The sequence below is a fragment of the Rhodnius prolixus genome, unplaced genomic scaffold (assembly GCF_049639745.1).
Source record: "Rhodnius prolixus isolate KJV_2025 unplaced genomic scaffold, Rpr scaffold_6, whole genome shotgun sequence".
In the NCBI taxonomy this organism is placed as follows: Eukaryota; Metazoa; Arthropoda; class Insecta; order Hemiptera; family Reduviidae; genus Rhodnius; species Rhodnius prolixus.
In genome coordinates, this window is record NW_027411634.1 from 41,249,585 (window position 1) to 41,267,778 (window position 18,194).

The window sequence follows — 18,194 nt, forward strand, 5'->3', positions numbered from 1 at the left end:
TAGAAGATATAAAGGGTTAAAAAATTTTTGGGTCATGAAATTCTGTACAATTATGGCCGTTCTATATCTCCCACTGTGAAGCACGTATTGGTATGGAATTTCTTTCTCATGTACACTTTGTTTTTCTCAATTATAAACTATAGTTATTTTGTGCACAGATCTAAAAAGGTAGAAGATATAATAGGTTGAAAATTTTTTGGGTCATGAAATTCTGTAAAATTATGGCCGTTCTATATCTCCCACTGTGAACCACGTATTGGTATGGAATTTTGTTCTCTTGTACACTTTGTTTATCTCAATTATAAACTATAGTTATTTTGTGCACTGATCTAAAAAGGTAGAAGATATAAAGGGTTGAAAATTTTTTGGGTCATGAAATTCTGTAAAATTATGGCCGTTCTATATCTCCCACTGTGAACCACTGATTGGTATGGAATTTTGTTCTCTTATACACTTTGTTTTTCTCAATTATAAACTATATTTATTTTGTGCACAGATCTAAAAAGGTAGAAGATATAAAGGGTTAAAAAATTTTTGGGTCATGAAATTCTGTACAATTATGGCCGTTCTATATCTCCCACTATGAAGCACGTATTGGTATGGAATTTCTTTCTCTTGTACACTTTGTTTTTCTCAATTATAAACTATAGTTATTTTGTGCACAGATCTAAAAAGGTAGAAGATATAATAGGTTGAAAATTTTTTGGGTCATGAAATTCTGTAAAATTATGGCCGTTCTATATCTCCCACTGTGAACCACGTATTGGGTATGGAATTTTGTTCTCTTGTACACTTTGTTTTTCTCAATTATAAACTATAGTTATTTTGTGCACAGATCTAAAAAGGTAGAAGATATAAAGGGTTGAAAATGTTTTGTGTCATGAAATTCTGTAAAATTATGGCCGTTCTCTATCTCTCACTGTGAAGCACGTATTGGTATGGAATTTCTTTTTCTTGTACACTTTGTTTTTCTCAATTATAAACTATAGTTATTTTGTGCACAGATCTAAAAAGGTAGAAGATATAAAGGGTTGAAAATTTTTTGGGTCATGAAATTCTGTACAATTATGGCTGTTCTATATCTCCCACTGTGAAGCACGTATTGGTATGGAATTTCTTTCTCTTGTACACTTTGTTTTTCTCAATTATAAACTATAGTTATTTTGTGCACAGATCTAAAAAGGTAGAAGATATAAAGGGTTGAAAATTTTTTGGGTCATGAAATTCTGTACAATTATGGCCGTTCTATATCTCCCACTGTGAAGCACGTATTGGTATGGAATTTCTTTCTCTTGTACACTTTGTTTTTCTCAATTATAAACTATAGTTATTTTGTGCACAGATCTAAAAAGGTAGAAGATATAAAGGGTTGAAAATTTTTTGGGTCATGAAATTCTGTACAATTATGGCCGTTCTATATCTCCCACTGTGAAGCACGTATTGGTATGGAATTTCTTTCTCTTGTACACTTTGTTTTTCTCAATTATAAACTATAGTTATTTTGTGCACAGATCTAAAAAGGTAGAAGATATATAAGGTTGAAAATTTTTTGGGTCATGAAATTCTGTAAAATTATGGCCGTTCTATATCTCCCACTGTGAAGCACGTATTGGTATGGAATTTCTTTCTCTTGTACACTTTGTTTTTCTCAATTATAATCTATAGTTATTTTGTGCACAGATCTAAAAAGGTAGAAGATATAAAGGGTTAAAAAATTTTTGGGTCATGAAATTCTGTACAATTATGGCCGTTCTATATCTCCCACTGTGAAGCACGTATTGGTATGGAATTTCTTTCTCATGTACACTTTGTTTTTCTCAATTATAAACTATAGTTATTTTGTGCACAGATCTAAAAAGGTAGAAGATATAATAGGTTGAAAATTTTTTGGGTCATGAAATTCTGTAAAATTATGGCCGTTCTATATCTCCCACTGTGAACCACGTATTGGTATGGAATTTTGTTCTCTTGTACACTTTGTTTATCTCAATTATAAACTATAGTTATTTTGTGCACTGATCTAAAAAGGTAGAAGATATAAAGGGTTGAAAATTTTTTGGGTCATGAAATTCTGTAAAATTATGGCCGTTCTATATCTCCCACTGTGAACCACTGATTGGTATGGAATTTTGTTCTCTTATACACTTTGTTTTTCTCAATTATAAACTATATTTATTTTGTGCACAGATCTAAAAAGGTAGAAGATATAAAGGGTTAAAAAATTTTTGGGTCATGAAATTCTGTACAATTATGGCCGTTCTATATCTCCCACTATGAAGCACGTATTGGTATGGAATTTCTTTCTCTTGTACACTTTGTTTTTCTCAATTATAAACTATAGTTATTTTGTGCACAGATCTAAAAAGGTAGAAGATATAATAGGTTGAAAATTTTTTGGGTCATGAAATTCTGTAAAATTATGGCCGTTCTATATCTCCCACTGTGAACCACGTATTGGGTATGGAATTTTGTTCTCTTGTACACTTTGTTTTTCTCAATTATAAACTATAGTTATTTTGTGCACAGATCTAAAAAGGTAGAAGATATAAAGGGTTGAAAATGTTTTGTGTCATGAAATTCTGTAAAATTATGGCCGTTCTCTATCTCTCACTGTGAAGCACGTATTGGTATGGAATTTCTTTTTCTTGTACACTTTGTTTTTCTCAATTATAAACTATAGTTATTTTGTGCACAGATCTAAAAAGGTAGAAGATATAAAGGGTTGAAAATTTTTTGGGTCATGAAATTCTGTACAATTATGGCTGTTCTATATCTCCCACTGTGAAGCACGTATTGGTATGGAATTTCTTTCTCTTGTACACTTTGTTTTTCTCAATTATAAACTATAGTTATTTTGTGCACAGATCTAAAAAGGTAGAAGATATAAAGGGTTGAAAATTTTTTGGGTCATGAAATTCTGTACAATTATGGCCGTTCTATATCTCCCACTGTGAAGCACGTATTGGTATGGAATTTCTTTCTCTTGTACACTTTGTTTTTCTCAATTATAAACTATAGTTATTTTGTGCACAGATCTAAAAAGGTAGAAGATATATAAGGTTGAAAATTTTTTGGGTCATGAAATTCTGTAAAATTATGGCCGTTCTATATCTCCCACTGTGAACCACGTATTGGTATGGAATTTTGTTCTCTTGTACACTTTGTTTTTCTCAATTATAAACTATAGTTATTTTGTGCACAGATCTAAAAAGGTAGAAGATATAAAGGGTTGAAAATTTTTTGGGTCATGAAATTCTGTACAATTATGGCCGTTCTATATCTCCCACTGTGAAGCACGTATTGGTATGGAATTTCTTTCTCTTGTACAATTTGTTTTTCTCAATTATAAACTATAGTTATTTTGTGCACTGATCTAAAAAGGTAGAAGATATAAAGGGTTGAAAATGTTTTGTGTCATGAAATTCTGTAAAATTATGGCCGTTCTATATCTCCCACTGTGAAGCACGTATTGGTATGGAATTTCTTTCTCTTGTACACTTTGTTTTTCTCAATTATAAACTATAGTTATTTTGTGCACAGATCTAAAAAGGTAGAAGATATATAAGGTTGAAAATTTTTTGGGTCATGAAATTCTGTAAAATTATGGCCGTTCTATATCTCCCACTGTAAACCACGTATTGGTATGGAATTTTGTTCTCTTGTACACTTTGTTTTTCTCAATTATAAACTATAGTTATTTTGTGCACAGATCTAAAAAGGTAGAAGATATAAAGGGTTGAAAATTTTTTGGGTCATGAAATTCTGTACAATTATGGCCGTTCTATATCTCCCACTGTGAAGCACGTATTGGTATGGAATTTCTTTCTCTTGTACAATTTGTTTTTCTCAATTATAAACTATAGTTATTTTGTGCACTGATCTAAAAAGGTAGAAGATATAAAGGGTTGAAAATGTTTTGTGTCATGAAATTCTGTAAAATTATGGCCGTTCTATATCTCTCACTGTGAAGCACGTATTGGTATGGAATTTCTTTGTCTTGTACACTTTGTTTTTCTCAATTATAAACTATAGTTATTTTGTGCACAGATCTAAAAAGGTAGAAGATATAAAGGGTAGAAAATTTTTTGGGTCATGAAATTCTGTAAAATTATGGCCGTTCTATATCTCCCACTGTGAACCACGTATTGGTATGGAATTTTGTTCTCTTATACACTTTGTTTTTCTCAATTATAAACTATAGTTATTTTGTGCACAGATCTAAAAAGGTAGAAGATATAAAGGGTTGAAAATTTTTTGGGTCATGAAATTGTGTAAAATTATGGCCGTTCTATATCTCCCACTGTGAACCACGTATTGGTATGGAATTTTAATCTCTTGTACACTTTGTTTTTCTCAAATATAAACTATAGTTATTTTGTGCACAGATCTAAAAAGGTAGAAGATATAAAGGGTTGAAAATTTTTTGGGTCATGAAATTCTGTACAATTATGGCCGTTCTATATCTCCCACTGTGAAGCACGTATTGGTATAGAATTTTGTTCTCCTCAATTATAAACTATAGTTATTTTGTGCACTGATCTAAAAAGGTAGAAGATATAAAGGGTTGAAAATGTTTTGTGTCATGAAATTCTGTAAAATTATGGCCGTTCTATATCTCTCACTGTGAAGCACGTATTGGTATGGAATTTCTTTCTCTTGTACACTTTGTTTTTCTCAATTATAAACTATAGTTATTTTGTGCACAGATCTAAAAAGGTAGAAGATATAAAGGGTAGAAAATTTTTTGGGTCATGAAATTCTGTAAAATTATGGCCGTTCTATATCTCCCACTGTGAACCACGTATTCGTATGGAATTTTGTTCTCTTATACACTTTGTTTTTTTTAATTATAAACTATATTTATTTTGTGCACAGATCTAAAAAGGTAGAAGATATAAAGGGTTAAAAAATTTTTGGGTCATGAAATTCTGTACAATTATGGCCGTTCTATATCTCCCACTGTGAAGCACGTATTGGTATGGAATTTCTTTCTCTTGTACACTTTGTTTTTCTCAATTATAAACTATAGTTATTTTGTGCACAGATCTAAAAAGGTAGAAGATATAAAGGGTTGAAAATTTTTTGGGTCATGAAATTCTGTACAATTATGGCTGTTCTATATCTCCCACTGTGAAGCACGTATTGGTATGGAATTTCTTTCTCTTGTACACTTTGTTTTTCTCAATTATAAACTATAGTTATTTTGTGCACAGATCTAAAAAGGTAGAAGATATAAAGGGTTGAAAATTTTTTGGGTCATGAAATTCTGTACAATTATGGCCGTTCTATATCTCCCACTGTGAAGCACGTATTGGTATGGAATTTCTTTCTCTTGTACACTTTGTTTTTCTCAATTATAAACTATAGTTATTTTGTGCACAGATCTAAAAAGGTAGAAGATATATAAGGTTGAAAATGTTTTGTGTCATGAAATTCTGTAAAATTATGGCCGTTCTATATCTCCCACTGTGAACCACGTATTGGTATGGAATTTCTTTCTCTTGTACAATTTGTTTTTCTCAATTATAAACTATAGTTATTTTGTGCACAGATCTAAAAAGGTAGATGATATAAAAGGTTGAAAATTTTTTGGGTCATGAAATTCTGTAAAATTATGGCCGTTCTATATCTCCCACTGTGAAGCACGTATTGGTATGGAATTTCTTTCTCTTGTACACTTTGTTTTTCTCAATTATAAACTATAGTTATTTTGTGCACAGATCTAAAAAGGTAGAAGATATAAAGGGTTAAAATTTTTTGGGTCATGAAATTCTGTAAAATTATGGCCGTTCTATATCTCCCACTGTGAAGCACGTATTGGTATGGAATTTTGTTCTCTTGTACACTTTGTTTTTCTCAATTATAAACTATAGTTATTTTGTGCACAGATCTAAAAAGGTAGAAGATATAAAGGTTTGAAAATTTTTTGGGTCATGAAATTCTGTAAAATTATGGCCGTTCTATATCTCCCACTCTGAAGCACGTATTGGTATGGAATTTTGTTCTCTTGTACACTTTGTTTTTCTCAATTATAAACTATAGTTTTTTTGTGCACAGATCTAATAAGGTAGAAGATATAAAGGGTTGCAAATTTTTTGGGTCATGAAATTCTGTAAAATTATGGCCGTTCTATATCTCCCACTGTGAGCCACGTATTGGTATGGAATTTTGTTCTCTTATACACTTTGTTTTTCTCAATTATAAACTATAGTTATTTTGTGCACAGATCTAAAAAGGTAGAAGATATAAAGGGTTGCAAATTTTTTGGGTCATGAAATTCTGTAAAATTATGGCCGTTCTATATCTCGCACTGTGAAGCACGTATTGGTATGGAATTTTGTTCTCTTGTACACTTTGTTTTTCTCAATTATAAACTATAGTTATTTTGTGCACAGATCTAAAAAGGTAGAAGATATAAAGGTTTGAAAATTTTTTGGGTCATGAAATTCTGTAAAATTATGGCCGTTCTATATCTCCCACTGTGAACCACGTATTGGTATGGAATTTTGTTCTCTTATACACTTTGTTTTTCTCAATTATAAACTATAGTTATTTTGTGCACAGATCTAAAAAGGTAGAAGATATAAAGGGTTGAAAATTTTTTGGGTCATGAAATTCTGTACAATTATGGCCGTTCTATATCTCCCACTGTGAAGCACGTATTGGTATGGAATTTCTTTCTCTTGTACACTTTGTTTTTCTCAATTATAAACTATAGTTATTTTGTGCACAGATCTAAAAAGGTAGAAGATATAAAAGGTTGGAAATTTTTTGGGTCATGAAATTCTGTAAAATTATGGCCGTTCTATATCTCCCACTGTGAAGCACGTATTGGTATGGAATTTCTTTCTCTTGTACACTTTGTTTTTCTCAATTATAAACTATAGTTATTTTGTGCACAGATCTAAAAAGGTAGAAGATATAAAGGGTTGCAAATTTTTTGGGTCATGAAATTCTGTAAAATTATGGCCGTTCTATATCTCCCACTGTGAAGCACGTATTGGTATGGAATTTTGTTCTCTTGTACACTTTGTTTTTCTCAATTATAAACTATAGTTATTTTGTGCACAGATCTAAAAAGGTAGAAGATATAAAGGTTTGAAAATTTTTTGGGTCATGAAATTCTGTAAAATTATGGCCGTTCTATATCTCCCACTGTGAAGCACGTATTGGTATGGAATTTTGTTCTCTTGTACACTTTGTTTTTCTCAATTATAAACTATAGTTATTTTGTGCACAGATCTAATAAGGTAGAAGATATAAAGGGTTGAAAATTTTTTGGGTCATGAAATTCTGTAAAATTATGGCCGTTCTATATCTCCCACTGTGAGCCACGTATTGGTATGGAATTTTGTTCTCTTATACACTTTGTTTTTCTCAATTATAAACTATAGTTATTTTGTGCACAGATCTAAAAAGGTAGAAGATATAAAGGTTTGAAAATTTTTTGGGTCATGAAATTCTGTAAAATTATGGCCGTTCTATATCTCCCACTGTGAAGCACGTATTGGTATGGAATTTTGTTCTCTTGTACACTTTGTTTTTCTCAATTATAAACTATAGTTATTTTGTGCACAGATCTAAAAAGGTAGAAGATATAAAGGTTTGAAAATTTTTTGGGTCATGAAATTCTGTAAAATTATGGCCGTTCTATATCTCCCTCTGTGAAGCACGTATTGGTATGGAATTTTGTTCTCTTGTACACTTTGTTTTTCTCAATTATAAACTATAGTTATTTTGTGCACAGATCTAATAAGGTAGAAGATATAAAGGGTTGAATATTTTTTGGGTCATGAAATTCTGTAAAATTATGGCCGTTCTATATCTCCCACTGTGAGCCACGTATTGGTATGGAATTTTGTTCTCTTATACACTTTGTTTTTCTCAATTATAAACTATAGTTATTTTGTGCACAGATTTATAATTTTAGAAGATATAAAGCAGTGGTTCTTAACCGGTGTCCAAGTGTTCCGCGAAATTTCAATTTTAAATGTATTGAAATTTAGAAACTTAGGAAAGATATGAAAACAAAAAATTGTTCCTTTTTTTTTTAATTTCAATTTAATTTTAAGTTCTTGCTAAATACCGAATTTCATATTATTTAATGTTAGTGTTCCGCGAGAAAAATATGTACATATAATTGTGTTCCGCGTCTATGAAAAGGTTAAGAACCACTGCTCTACATCAATCTCGGATGTTGTCTTTAAGAAGTTCATTTTGGGTGATAAACCACAATCAGCTAATTTCCTTTAGATAAACACAATGCTTACTCAAAGTGACGTTTACTGCGGCTGGCCAGGAGGTAACCTTGCCAGACACGGTTTTCACGAGTACGTGATACGTGAGTCCTGGTTCTAGTCCATCTTTGAATGTTTGTTCGGTGGGCTCTTCACGATTTCTTAGGATTGGTGCTACTGAACCTTGACGCCGCAAGTTTATGGAAATCTGGTATTTGTCGAATTCACTGAAACAATTATTTTTTTAAATAATTAATAAAATTGATTTTTGGGAAAAAAGAAAGAAAAATTTGTAGTAAAACTCTCATGATTTGTTTGCCACTCTCTAGAGTCATGCGCAGAAGAACTGTTTACAACAGTTACAGTGTTAATTGATTTAGTTCAACACTTCGATCTCATGCTCCTGTAGCACAGCTGTAAGGGGAACTAAGAGCGTCTAGACTTGAAACTAAATGGAAAAAGTCCATCTCAAGAGAAAGAAGCTTCAACGAATCATCACGCGGTAGGAATAGTTTTATATTTAAAAGCAGTATGTCACATTATCATGGTGTCTGCCCAAATGGAAACCCTGAACTTTTCCCAGCAGATGGTGTTTTTGCAATGGCAGCCTAAGTGTGTGAATTGATTTTTTTTAAACATAACATCAAGAATGTGGTAAAATACCTAAATACTCACCTTTGCCCTTTGGGTGGATCCCAGAGTACGGTGAAACTATGCGCAGTGACGCTGGATTTATCGTATCGCAGATCCACTGGCCGTAAGGGGATGGTCCTGTATTGCGCAGTAGTTGGAGGCGAAATCTCATCCTCACTCACCGTCTGGACGGAGATGTTGTAAGCGCGTCCTGCAATTCAAATTTGGAAATTCAAAAAACATAATTTTCAATTTTCAATGTCATAAGAAGCAGAATATCTGTTTTGAACGTGGCCCAATTTTAGACTTAAATTACTTTATTGGCACTTAGATATAGAAAAAAAAAAGCAGAACTCGCCTGGAACCAGAGCTTTGAATGCGGCCTGCGCAGGTCCTGGAGGTTCGCCTTCTTTCTCCACATAGAGCATACTTTCCGCAGCATCCGGTGGCTCTATACTCACCTGGACCAAATATCACTCAATGAAATGGGCCTCAAAAGTGCGACCAAGATGATAACATAACCAGAATAACCTAAAATGATACCTTGTAATGAGTGTATATGGAAGCAGGATAAGATGGCTGCCACAGAACCAACAGTGTTGTCTCATTTCTAAACCATACGATAAACTTGCCTGGTGTATTTGGTTCTGAAAAGTGACCAAGCAAAAATGAAATAAAACATTTCCAAAAAATAAAATCAAAATTACAGACAATGTTTAGGAAGAACATCTTTGCTTTACTTGTTGTAAAATTTTTGGACGTGTAGGCGATACTCTCTTTGTTATCGTAGACGGTGAACAGTTGGATAGAATAAGTGCCTCCAGGTGTCAGATCTTTCAGAGCGTACGGACTGGCGTTCTCCAGCTGAATGGTTCTGGGAGCTTGCTGTGAAGGCTCCGCCAAACTGATTACCTGGGACAATAGGAACTATATTTTACTCTGTACATCATCAAACCTGTCCGCGACCCAAGTTTATGATAATAGTAATTATTATTTGTTTTTTAGAGATTTCCGCCCATACTAATGGAGTTGACTCACTTCATATCGTAAAAATGCTTATAAAACATTGAAATTACTACACATTATTGATAAATTAAACGTAATAAGTTACTTTACTGATAAAAAAAACTGATACTTATTATTATAACAATTAGTTTACCTTCATTTTGAAACTGGAATAGTGCCCCAGTGCTGGGGGACTGAAGTTGATCAACGCAGATCTCCCATTACGAACGGTGACTGTTAGATTGGACGGCGGGTCAGGAGCTGAAGGAGAAATTCAAGAAAAGAACAATAAGTTAAAATATGTATCATCTCCTTCATGTTTTGATCTCTAGTTCTTGGAAATTCGTCTTTTTCTTGACATTCCAAACATTTGTGCACGCACTTGTCCATTTTTAGGTTCAGATAAAATACCGAAATACGGTTTGTATAAAATGTGTGAGTCTAAGAATTTGAATTATTAAGTTAAGTTAAGTAGAATCAATGCTGTAAGCTAGCAGTAGATGTTTTGGTCTGTTTTTTCGTAACCGAGCAATATTTTCTTTTTAAAATTTTGCTTTCTTCTTTTACCCATGATTAAACAGAATTAATAATTTTTAACAGTTCGAAAACATTAGAAACATATAATTACATAAATGACACAAACTGTTTGAAAGTTATCCGTGTAGAAACTAACAGTTCGGTCAGGCTAATGGTTTAAATATAACCTAACCTTTTCTTTGTTTACAATCTTAAAATGAAAATTTTGGCGCTAGCCTCCAGGTACTCCAAATTTCTTTGCTTTTGCACACCAATAATGATACTTATATGTAAGTTTAGTTAGAAAATGTTTTCATGTACATCGATTCGAAATTCCAAGACGGCAAATTTTCCTACTAAAGCCCCATATTTTTTGCACATTAGTGAACCTAGATGTGTTAAAACTAAGTAACCTTTGCAGAAACTGTAAGTTTAATAACAAACCAAGAATACGTAGTTGGGAAGTCACATGTTGGCCCATAAAATACTTCTTTTTTGAGCGTTAACAAAAACATCTTATATAACCTTGCGCGCACTGACTACACTAGAATTCAAAAAGATTGTTCACTAGTAAGAATACGCCAAGTTGGCAGACGAGTCCAATTAACGTATATTTAACGTATTTTAACGCATATTTAAACTTCAATGCTACCAACTGTTTTGCATTTCAAAATAATTATCGTAATATATCAGAAAATTTCAACCTGTTTACAGAATTCTTTTTTTTTATTTTATTTTGGTACCACTATTATGAGCTTTGTGTTAGAAAATTATATACGCCAAAGTTGAACGTTATCCTTCGTTTTAATCATTAATGGGAATGAATTTATTGACAGAAAACTGTGTACACAAAATGCGTATTAATGCAATTCTAACGGTGAAACATCAGCTCCCATTATCTTTAATTACATAACGTTACATCAAACAAACATGAGAAGCAGGTTACTACATTATACTAATCAACGATTATGATTTCTGTTCATCATTTTTACATCGATCGGTTTGAAAATGAACAGTCATTAAACAATAACAGTTACCATTATAGAGGTGCACTTCGTGTGCATTTTTTGCAAAACAAGTTGAAAGATTTACTATTATTACGCGATATTCTGCAAATAGATCTACTTTGCCCTCACTAGAGTCAGGTGAGAACAACAAAAAAGCTGCAGGTAATTTTTATAGGATTAGTTGGCGTAGTAAACCTAACTCTTTGCCTACCCAATTAAAATAATCTGGCTATGTTACCAACCTGTAGTTATAGAGGCTGTCCAGGTTAGCCAATCCCTGAGTGTAGAGTTACTGTAGTAGAGCCAGAACTCGTACTTGGTGCCCGGCAGTCCTCTGGAGAACTGGATCACATGGCCCAGTTCCCTGGATGGAATGGTTGTATTTGGCGGAGGATGTCCATGCGGCGGACTGTAGTCCAGACGGTAGGTACTGTTGTCTTGGCTTAGATTCTCCGGTATCTGTATCACTAGTTCCGCTGTCTGGCATATCTGCAAGTGAAAACAGAGATTTCTCGGATTAGTTTTGAGGGAATCATTACGTCACAGAACCCCTACTTCAAGAAATTTACACTTTTCAGCGCAAACCCAATTAATATGAGATCATTTTCTTTCTTTTTTTTGGTTTTAATATATATTTTAAGTTGGTTATTGGTATCAAGTTTATTATTTTGACCCTGGTAGTCTGTCAGATAGGTATTTTGGAATACGCAATGTACAAAATCAAAAAAATGACCATGTTTGCGTAGTCTATGTCTACTGCGCAACATCTGCGACATTATGAAAAAAATTGTACAGCTGTTTTTCAGTAAATCCAAGGCCTACAGTTCCAGTCACTTGATATTTAGCGAACTAGCGACCGTCCGTCTGGCTAACAAAGGTTTCAAGGGTAAAATATTTAATACTCAATACTTTCTTCAAGAAGAATTCAACAAAAACAAAATGGTTTTAAAAAACTGACACAGTTTTTCGTAGCGCGATTATTTATAAATCAAAATTGAAAAAAATTTCCTTCCTGCCACTAGATAAGGGCCTGCGATCGTAAAACAACACTTCCGGTCTGCCAGTTCCATCAAATTTTGAATTTGAGTTACTCAATCAACCTTATTAATATTAAATAGCTTTTAAGAGCATACAATACACTAAAACGGCACTTTTTTAGTCAGCCCAAACTCTCGCCTAGCTTAGAAGTGCCCTTATTCGAATCTTCGATTTTTTCAAACGCTTATTGGCCAACTCTGATGATGGCACCAAAACCAAATACCACATTGTAACTACTTCGGAGTTTTCGTTTTCTTTAAATGCTGCTGAAATGAGTCTTTGCAACATCATTAGCAGCTACGTCTTAATGAATAAATACCAGAGGTCAATAAAGATGTCCTACCAAATTTCCCTGTTCTTCTTAAACCAAAACACACGATGTGACTTTACGTCACTAGATATTGACGTCATAAGTAATACGTAACTGAAAGTCGGAATTCACCTTGAGTTCAACCAAATTTCTCCGTTTTCACCTTTAAAAAAATAAAAACCTGTTCTCCTCTCAGAGGTCAGAATGAACGTTTCCATTATTTGCTAAATTACAAACTTCTGGAAATTTGGGGGGGGGGCTTTTCAACGATTCTTTTTTATTTAAAAAAAAAAATAGAATAAGAAAGCTGTATCAATTAGTAATCCAATAGATAGCGGTGAGATCGCCAGAGAATGAAATCAAGCGAGACAGAACAGTGAAAGTGGAGTTTGGTGACCCAGTCGCCTCCAGGGAGTGTCTATTTGCATGCAATATTACAAATATATCTTTAATAATATATTATGTTGCAATGATTATTGCAATTTTATTATTTCTCATATTACTGCAAAAAATCTTAGCGATTGAATCACTAATTGTTGAAAATAATATTCAACAATTACAATGCGTGTGTGATTTTTTTAACGCAGTTTCGGGTAGTGATGAACTGTTTTTTAAAGCAGTTACCGGTAGTGATGAACTGTTTTTAACGCATTTTCGGTTAGTGATGAACTGTTTTTTTTTAACGCAGTTTCGGTTAGTGATGAACTGTTTTTTTTAACGTAGTTTCGGTTAATGATGAACTGTTTTGTTAACGCATTTTCGGTTAGTGATGAACTGTTTTTTTAAACGCAGTTTCGGTTAGTGATGAACTGTTTTTTTTTAACGCAGTTTCGGTTAGTGATGAACTGTTTTTTTTAACGTAGTTTCGGTTAATGATGAACTGTTTTGTTAACGTAGTTTCGGTTAGTGATGAACTGTTTTTTTACGCAGTTTCGGTTAGTGATGAATTGTTTTGTTTAACGCAATTTCGGTTAGTGATGAACTATTTTTTTTAACGTAGTTTCGGTTAATGATGAACTGTTTTGTTAACGCATTTTCGGTTAGTGATAAACTGTTTTTTTAAACGCAGTTTCGGTTAGTAATGAACTGTTTTTTTTTAACGCAGTTTCGGTTAGTGATGAACTGTTTTTTTTAACGTAGTTTCGGTTAATGATGAACTGTTTTGTTAACGTAGTTTCGGTTAGTGATGAACTGTTTTTTTAACGCAGTTTCGGTTAGTGATGAACTGTTTTTTTTAACGTAGTTTCGGTTAATGATGAACTGTTTTGTTAACGCATTTTCGGTTAGTGATGAACTGTTTTTTTAAACGCAGTTTCGGTTAGTGATGAACTGTTTTTTTTAACGTAGTTTCGGTTAATGATGAACTGTTTTGTTAACGCATTTTCGGTTAGTGATGAACTGTTTTTTTAAACGCAGTTTCGGTTAGTGATGAACTGTTTTTTTTTTAACGCAGTTTCGGTTAGTGATGAACTGTTTTTTTTAACGTAGTTTCGGTTAATGATGAACTGTTTTGTTAACGTAGTTTCGGTTAGTGATGAACTGTTTTTTTAACGTAGTTTCGGTTAATGATGAACTGTTTTGTTAACGCATTTTCGGTTAGTGATGAACTGTTTTTTTTAACGTAGTTTCGGTTAATGATGAACTGTTTTGTTAACGTAGTTTCGGTTAGTGATGAACTGTTTTTTTAACGCAGTTTCGGTTAGTGATGAATTGTTTTGTTTAACGCAATTTCGGTTAGTGATGAACTATTTTTTTAAACGTAGTTTCGGTTAATGATGAACTGTTTTGTTAACGAATTTTTGGTTAGAGATGAACTGTTTTTTTAAACGCAGTTTCGGTTAGTGATGAACTGTTTTTTTTAACGCAGTTTCGGTTAGTGATGAACTGTTTTTTTTAACGTAGTTTCGGTTAATGATGAACTGTATTGTTAACGTAGTTTCGGTTAGTGATGAACTGTTTTTTTAACGCAGTTTCGGTTAGTGATGAACTGTTTTTTTTAACGTAGTTTCGGTTAATGATGAACTGTTTTGTTAACGCATTTTCGGTTAGTGATGAACTGTTTTTTTAAACGCAGTTTCGGTTAGTGATGAACTGTTTTTTTTAACGTAGTTTCGGTTAATGATGAACTGTTTTGTTAACGCATGTTCGGTTAGTGATGAACTGTTTTTTTTTAACGCAGTTTCGGTTAGTGATGAACTGTTTTTTTTAACGTAGTTTCGGTTAATGATGAACTGTTTTGTTAACGCATTTTCGGTTAGTGATGAACTGTTTTTTTAAACGCAGTTTCGGTTAGTGATGAACTGTTTTTTTTTAACGCAGTTTCGGTTAGTGATGAACTGTTTTTTTTAACGTAGTTTCGGTTAATGATGAACTGTTTTGTTAACGTAGTTTCGGTTAGTGATGAACTGTTTTTTTTAACGTAGTTTCGGTTAATGATGAACTGTTTTGTTAACGCATTTTCGGTTAGTGATGAACTGTTTTTTTTTAACGCAGTTTCGGTTAGTGATGAACTGTTTTTTTTAACGTAGTTTCGGTTAATGATGAACTGTTTTGTTAACGCATTTTCGGTTAGTGATGAACTGTTTTTTTAAACGCAGTTTCGGTTAGTGATGAACTGTTTTTTTTAACGTAGTTTCGGTTAATGATGAACTGTTTTGTTAACGCATTTTCGGTTAGTGATGAACTGTTTTTTTTTAACGCAGTTTCGGTTAGTGATGAACTGTTTTTTTTAACGTAGTTTCGGTTAATGATGAACTGTTTTGTTAACGCATTTTCGGTTAGTGATGAACTGTTTTTTTAAACGCAGTTTCGGTTAGTGATGAACTGTTTTTTTTTAACGCAGTTTCGGTTAGTGATGAACTGTTTTTTTTAACGTAGTTTCGGTTAATGATGAACTGTTTTGTTAACGCATTTTCGGTTAGTGATGAACTGTTTTTTTAAACGCAGTTTTGGTTAGTGATGAACTGTTTTTTTTTAACGCAGTTTCGGTTAGTGATGAACTGTTTTTTTTAACGTAGTTTCGGTTAATGATGAACTGTTTTGTTAACGTAGTTTCGGTTAGTGATGAACTGTTTTTTTAACGTAGTTTCGGTTAATGATGAACTGTTTTGTTAACGCATTTTCGGTTAGTGATGAACTGTTTTTTTTTAACGCAGTTTCGGTTAGTGATGAACTGTTTTTTTAACGTAGTTTCGGTTAATGATGAACTGTTTTGTTAACGCATTTTCGGTTAGTGATGAACTGTTTTTTTAAACGCAGTTTCGGTTAGTGATGAACTGTTTTTTTTAACGTAGTTTCGGTTAATGATGAACTGTTTTGTTAACGCATTTTCGGTTAGTGATGAACTGTTTTTTTTTTAACGCAGTTTCGGTTAGTGATGAACTGTTTTTTTTAACGTAGTTTCGGTTAATGATGAACTGTTTTGTTAACGCATTTTCGGTTAGTGATGAACTGTTTTTTTAAACGCAGTTTCGGTTAGTGATGAACTGGTTTTTTTTAACGCAGTTTCGGTTAGTGATGAACTGTTTTTTTTAACGCAGTTTCGGTTAGTGATGAACTGTTTTTTTTAACGTAGTTTCGGTTAATGATGAACTGTTTTGTTAACGCATTTTCGGTTAGTGATGAACTGTTTTTTTAAACGCAGTTTCGGTTAGTGATGAACTGTTTTTTTTTAACGCAGTTTCGGTTAGTGATGAACTGTTTTTTTTAACGTAGTTTCGGTTAATGATGAACTGTTTTGTTAACGTAGTTTCGGTTAGTGATGAACTGTTTTTTTAACGTAGTTTCGGTTAATGATGAACTGTTTTGTTAACGCATTTTCGGTTAGTGATGAACTGTTTTTTTTTAACGCAGTTTCGGTTAGTGATGAACTGTTTTTTTTAACGTAGTTTCGGTTAATGATGAACTGTTTTGTTAACGCATTTTCGGTTAGTGATGAACTGTTTTTTTAAACGCAGTTTCGGTTAGTGATGAACTGTTTTTTTTAACGTAGTTTCGGTTAGTGATGAATTGTTTTGTTTAACGCAATTTCGGTTAGTGATGAACTATTTTTTTTACTGAATAGAAAAAGTTGATCATCACTGCATCAGCACTTGGCGTAAACATTAAAATGTCGATTGCAAGTGACAAAAAACTTGATCATATCAATGTTCAAAGGGCTAAAGAATTAGGGCATCACTTAGGTAACCTGCTTCTACCACCAGTAGAAACGGGACGCTAAGTTCCTGGGACATCTGCCTATTAATAGGTCGAGCGAATAATAAATTGGCTAAAATTATTGTAATTCCAGACCCCCCCAAGTATTTTCAGAATCTGCAGCCGAATATGGTCCCTTGTGGAGAAAATAGTTCCAGTACTAATTACAGGAAGTGTGTATTGACTAATAATTACACTGACTCTGCAAAAAGTGCAGTCTTGTGATTGGATAGTTTTTTGCTCGTGTATCGAAAGAGGCCACCAATTCTAGACTCAGTGTTGGGCGTTCACTTCCTGTATCAACTTTCTATAAAATTTATTATTTCGATTAGCTAATTGTTGGTAATTGTCGATTATCTTATTCATTTATAATAAGATACCTTTTATGAATGATATAACACAAGTAGAACCTTGCGACTAGAACGTCAAATCGCTCGTATGTCTATTAAATGTGATAAAAGACAATTATGAACAATTAACTAATTGAGAACACGTACCCTATTCTCGAGTTTTTGACTTAATGGAACATTTTGACGCTACTCAAAATGCCACAAAATCTCAAAAAGAGGAAAAAAATCGATATTTAGTAATTCTCGGTACTTTCAATAGTTTTGGGATATATAAAAATGTATAACCGTGCATTAAACTGAAGTAGTATTTTTGAGTGAATAATATCCACCCCACTGCACCAAAGTCCCCTCTTAGTGGATCAATCCTAAAGTCTCAAATGTCTCAAAGTGTCAAAGAAAAGTTGTAGACTAAATTTTGAAACGACGAAAATGAAAAGACTAGCGGACTGGAGCTAATTTTTAGAAAATCTCAAAAAAGTGAAATGCCACTTCCGGTTAAGAGATTTTGAGGGAAGGTTGCACACTGTTATAAAATATTATAACCTTTTTTTTATTTACGCAAATCTCTAAAGATTTCCCCAAGAAGATTGAAACACAGGGCGAATTCAAGTTTAGTATGAGATCTAAATACAATAATATGAGGTCACAATTACCTAAAAAGTTAAATACCAATAAAATATATCGTATCATCTTCACTGTCTGCGAGAACAGGTGAAAAGTGAAAGTCAAAAACAAACTTGAATGAATGAATAAAACTAAAAAGCGTAGATCTATATTTGGTATTGTCTGGTCTGAGATAACCACAGATTAGTCTATGTGTGCATACAGGTTATGTAATAGTGTTATTGCATGCGAGGAATAAGTCGGTATTATCTCTGTGCGGGGAGGGGTGGGTGGGGTTGAA

At 33.0% G+C, this 18,194-nt stretch overlaps 1 protein-coding gene across 3 annotated transcripts in view; it reads right to left on the bottom strand.

Annotated features, from left to right (window-relative positions):
* The window catches only part of Ptp10D (Protein tyrosine phosphatase 10D), a 115,114-nt gene that overhangs the window by 23,426 nt on the left and 73,494 nt on the right, over positions 1-18,194 (bottom strand). For 2 of the 3 annotated variants that reach the window (XM_074140504.1, XM_074140503.1), the window contains exons 2-8: positions 11,641-11,887; positions 10,030-10,136; positions 9,611-9,782; positions 9,414-9,517; positions 9,229-9,331; positions 8,913-9,081; positions 8,271-8,464 (exon numbers count right to left, since the gene is read on the bottom strand). In XM_074140504.1, the coding sequence (XP_073996605.1) occupies positions 8,271-8,464; positions 8,913-9,081; positions 9,229-9,331; positions 9,414-9,517; positions 9,611-9,782; positions 10,030-10,136; positions 11,641-11,887 (1,096 nt within the window). Of the gene's footprint in view, positions 1-8,270; positions 8,465-8,912; positions 9,082-9,228; positions 9,332-9,413; positions 9,783-10,029; positions 10,137-11,640; positions 11,888-18,194 lie in introns of all 3 variants that reach the window. The other variant, XM_074140502.1, reaches the window with a different exon arrangement.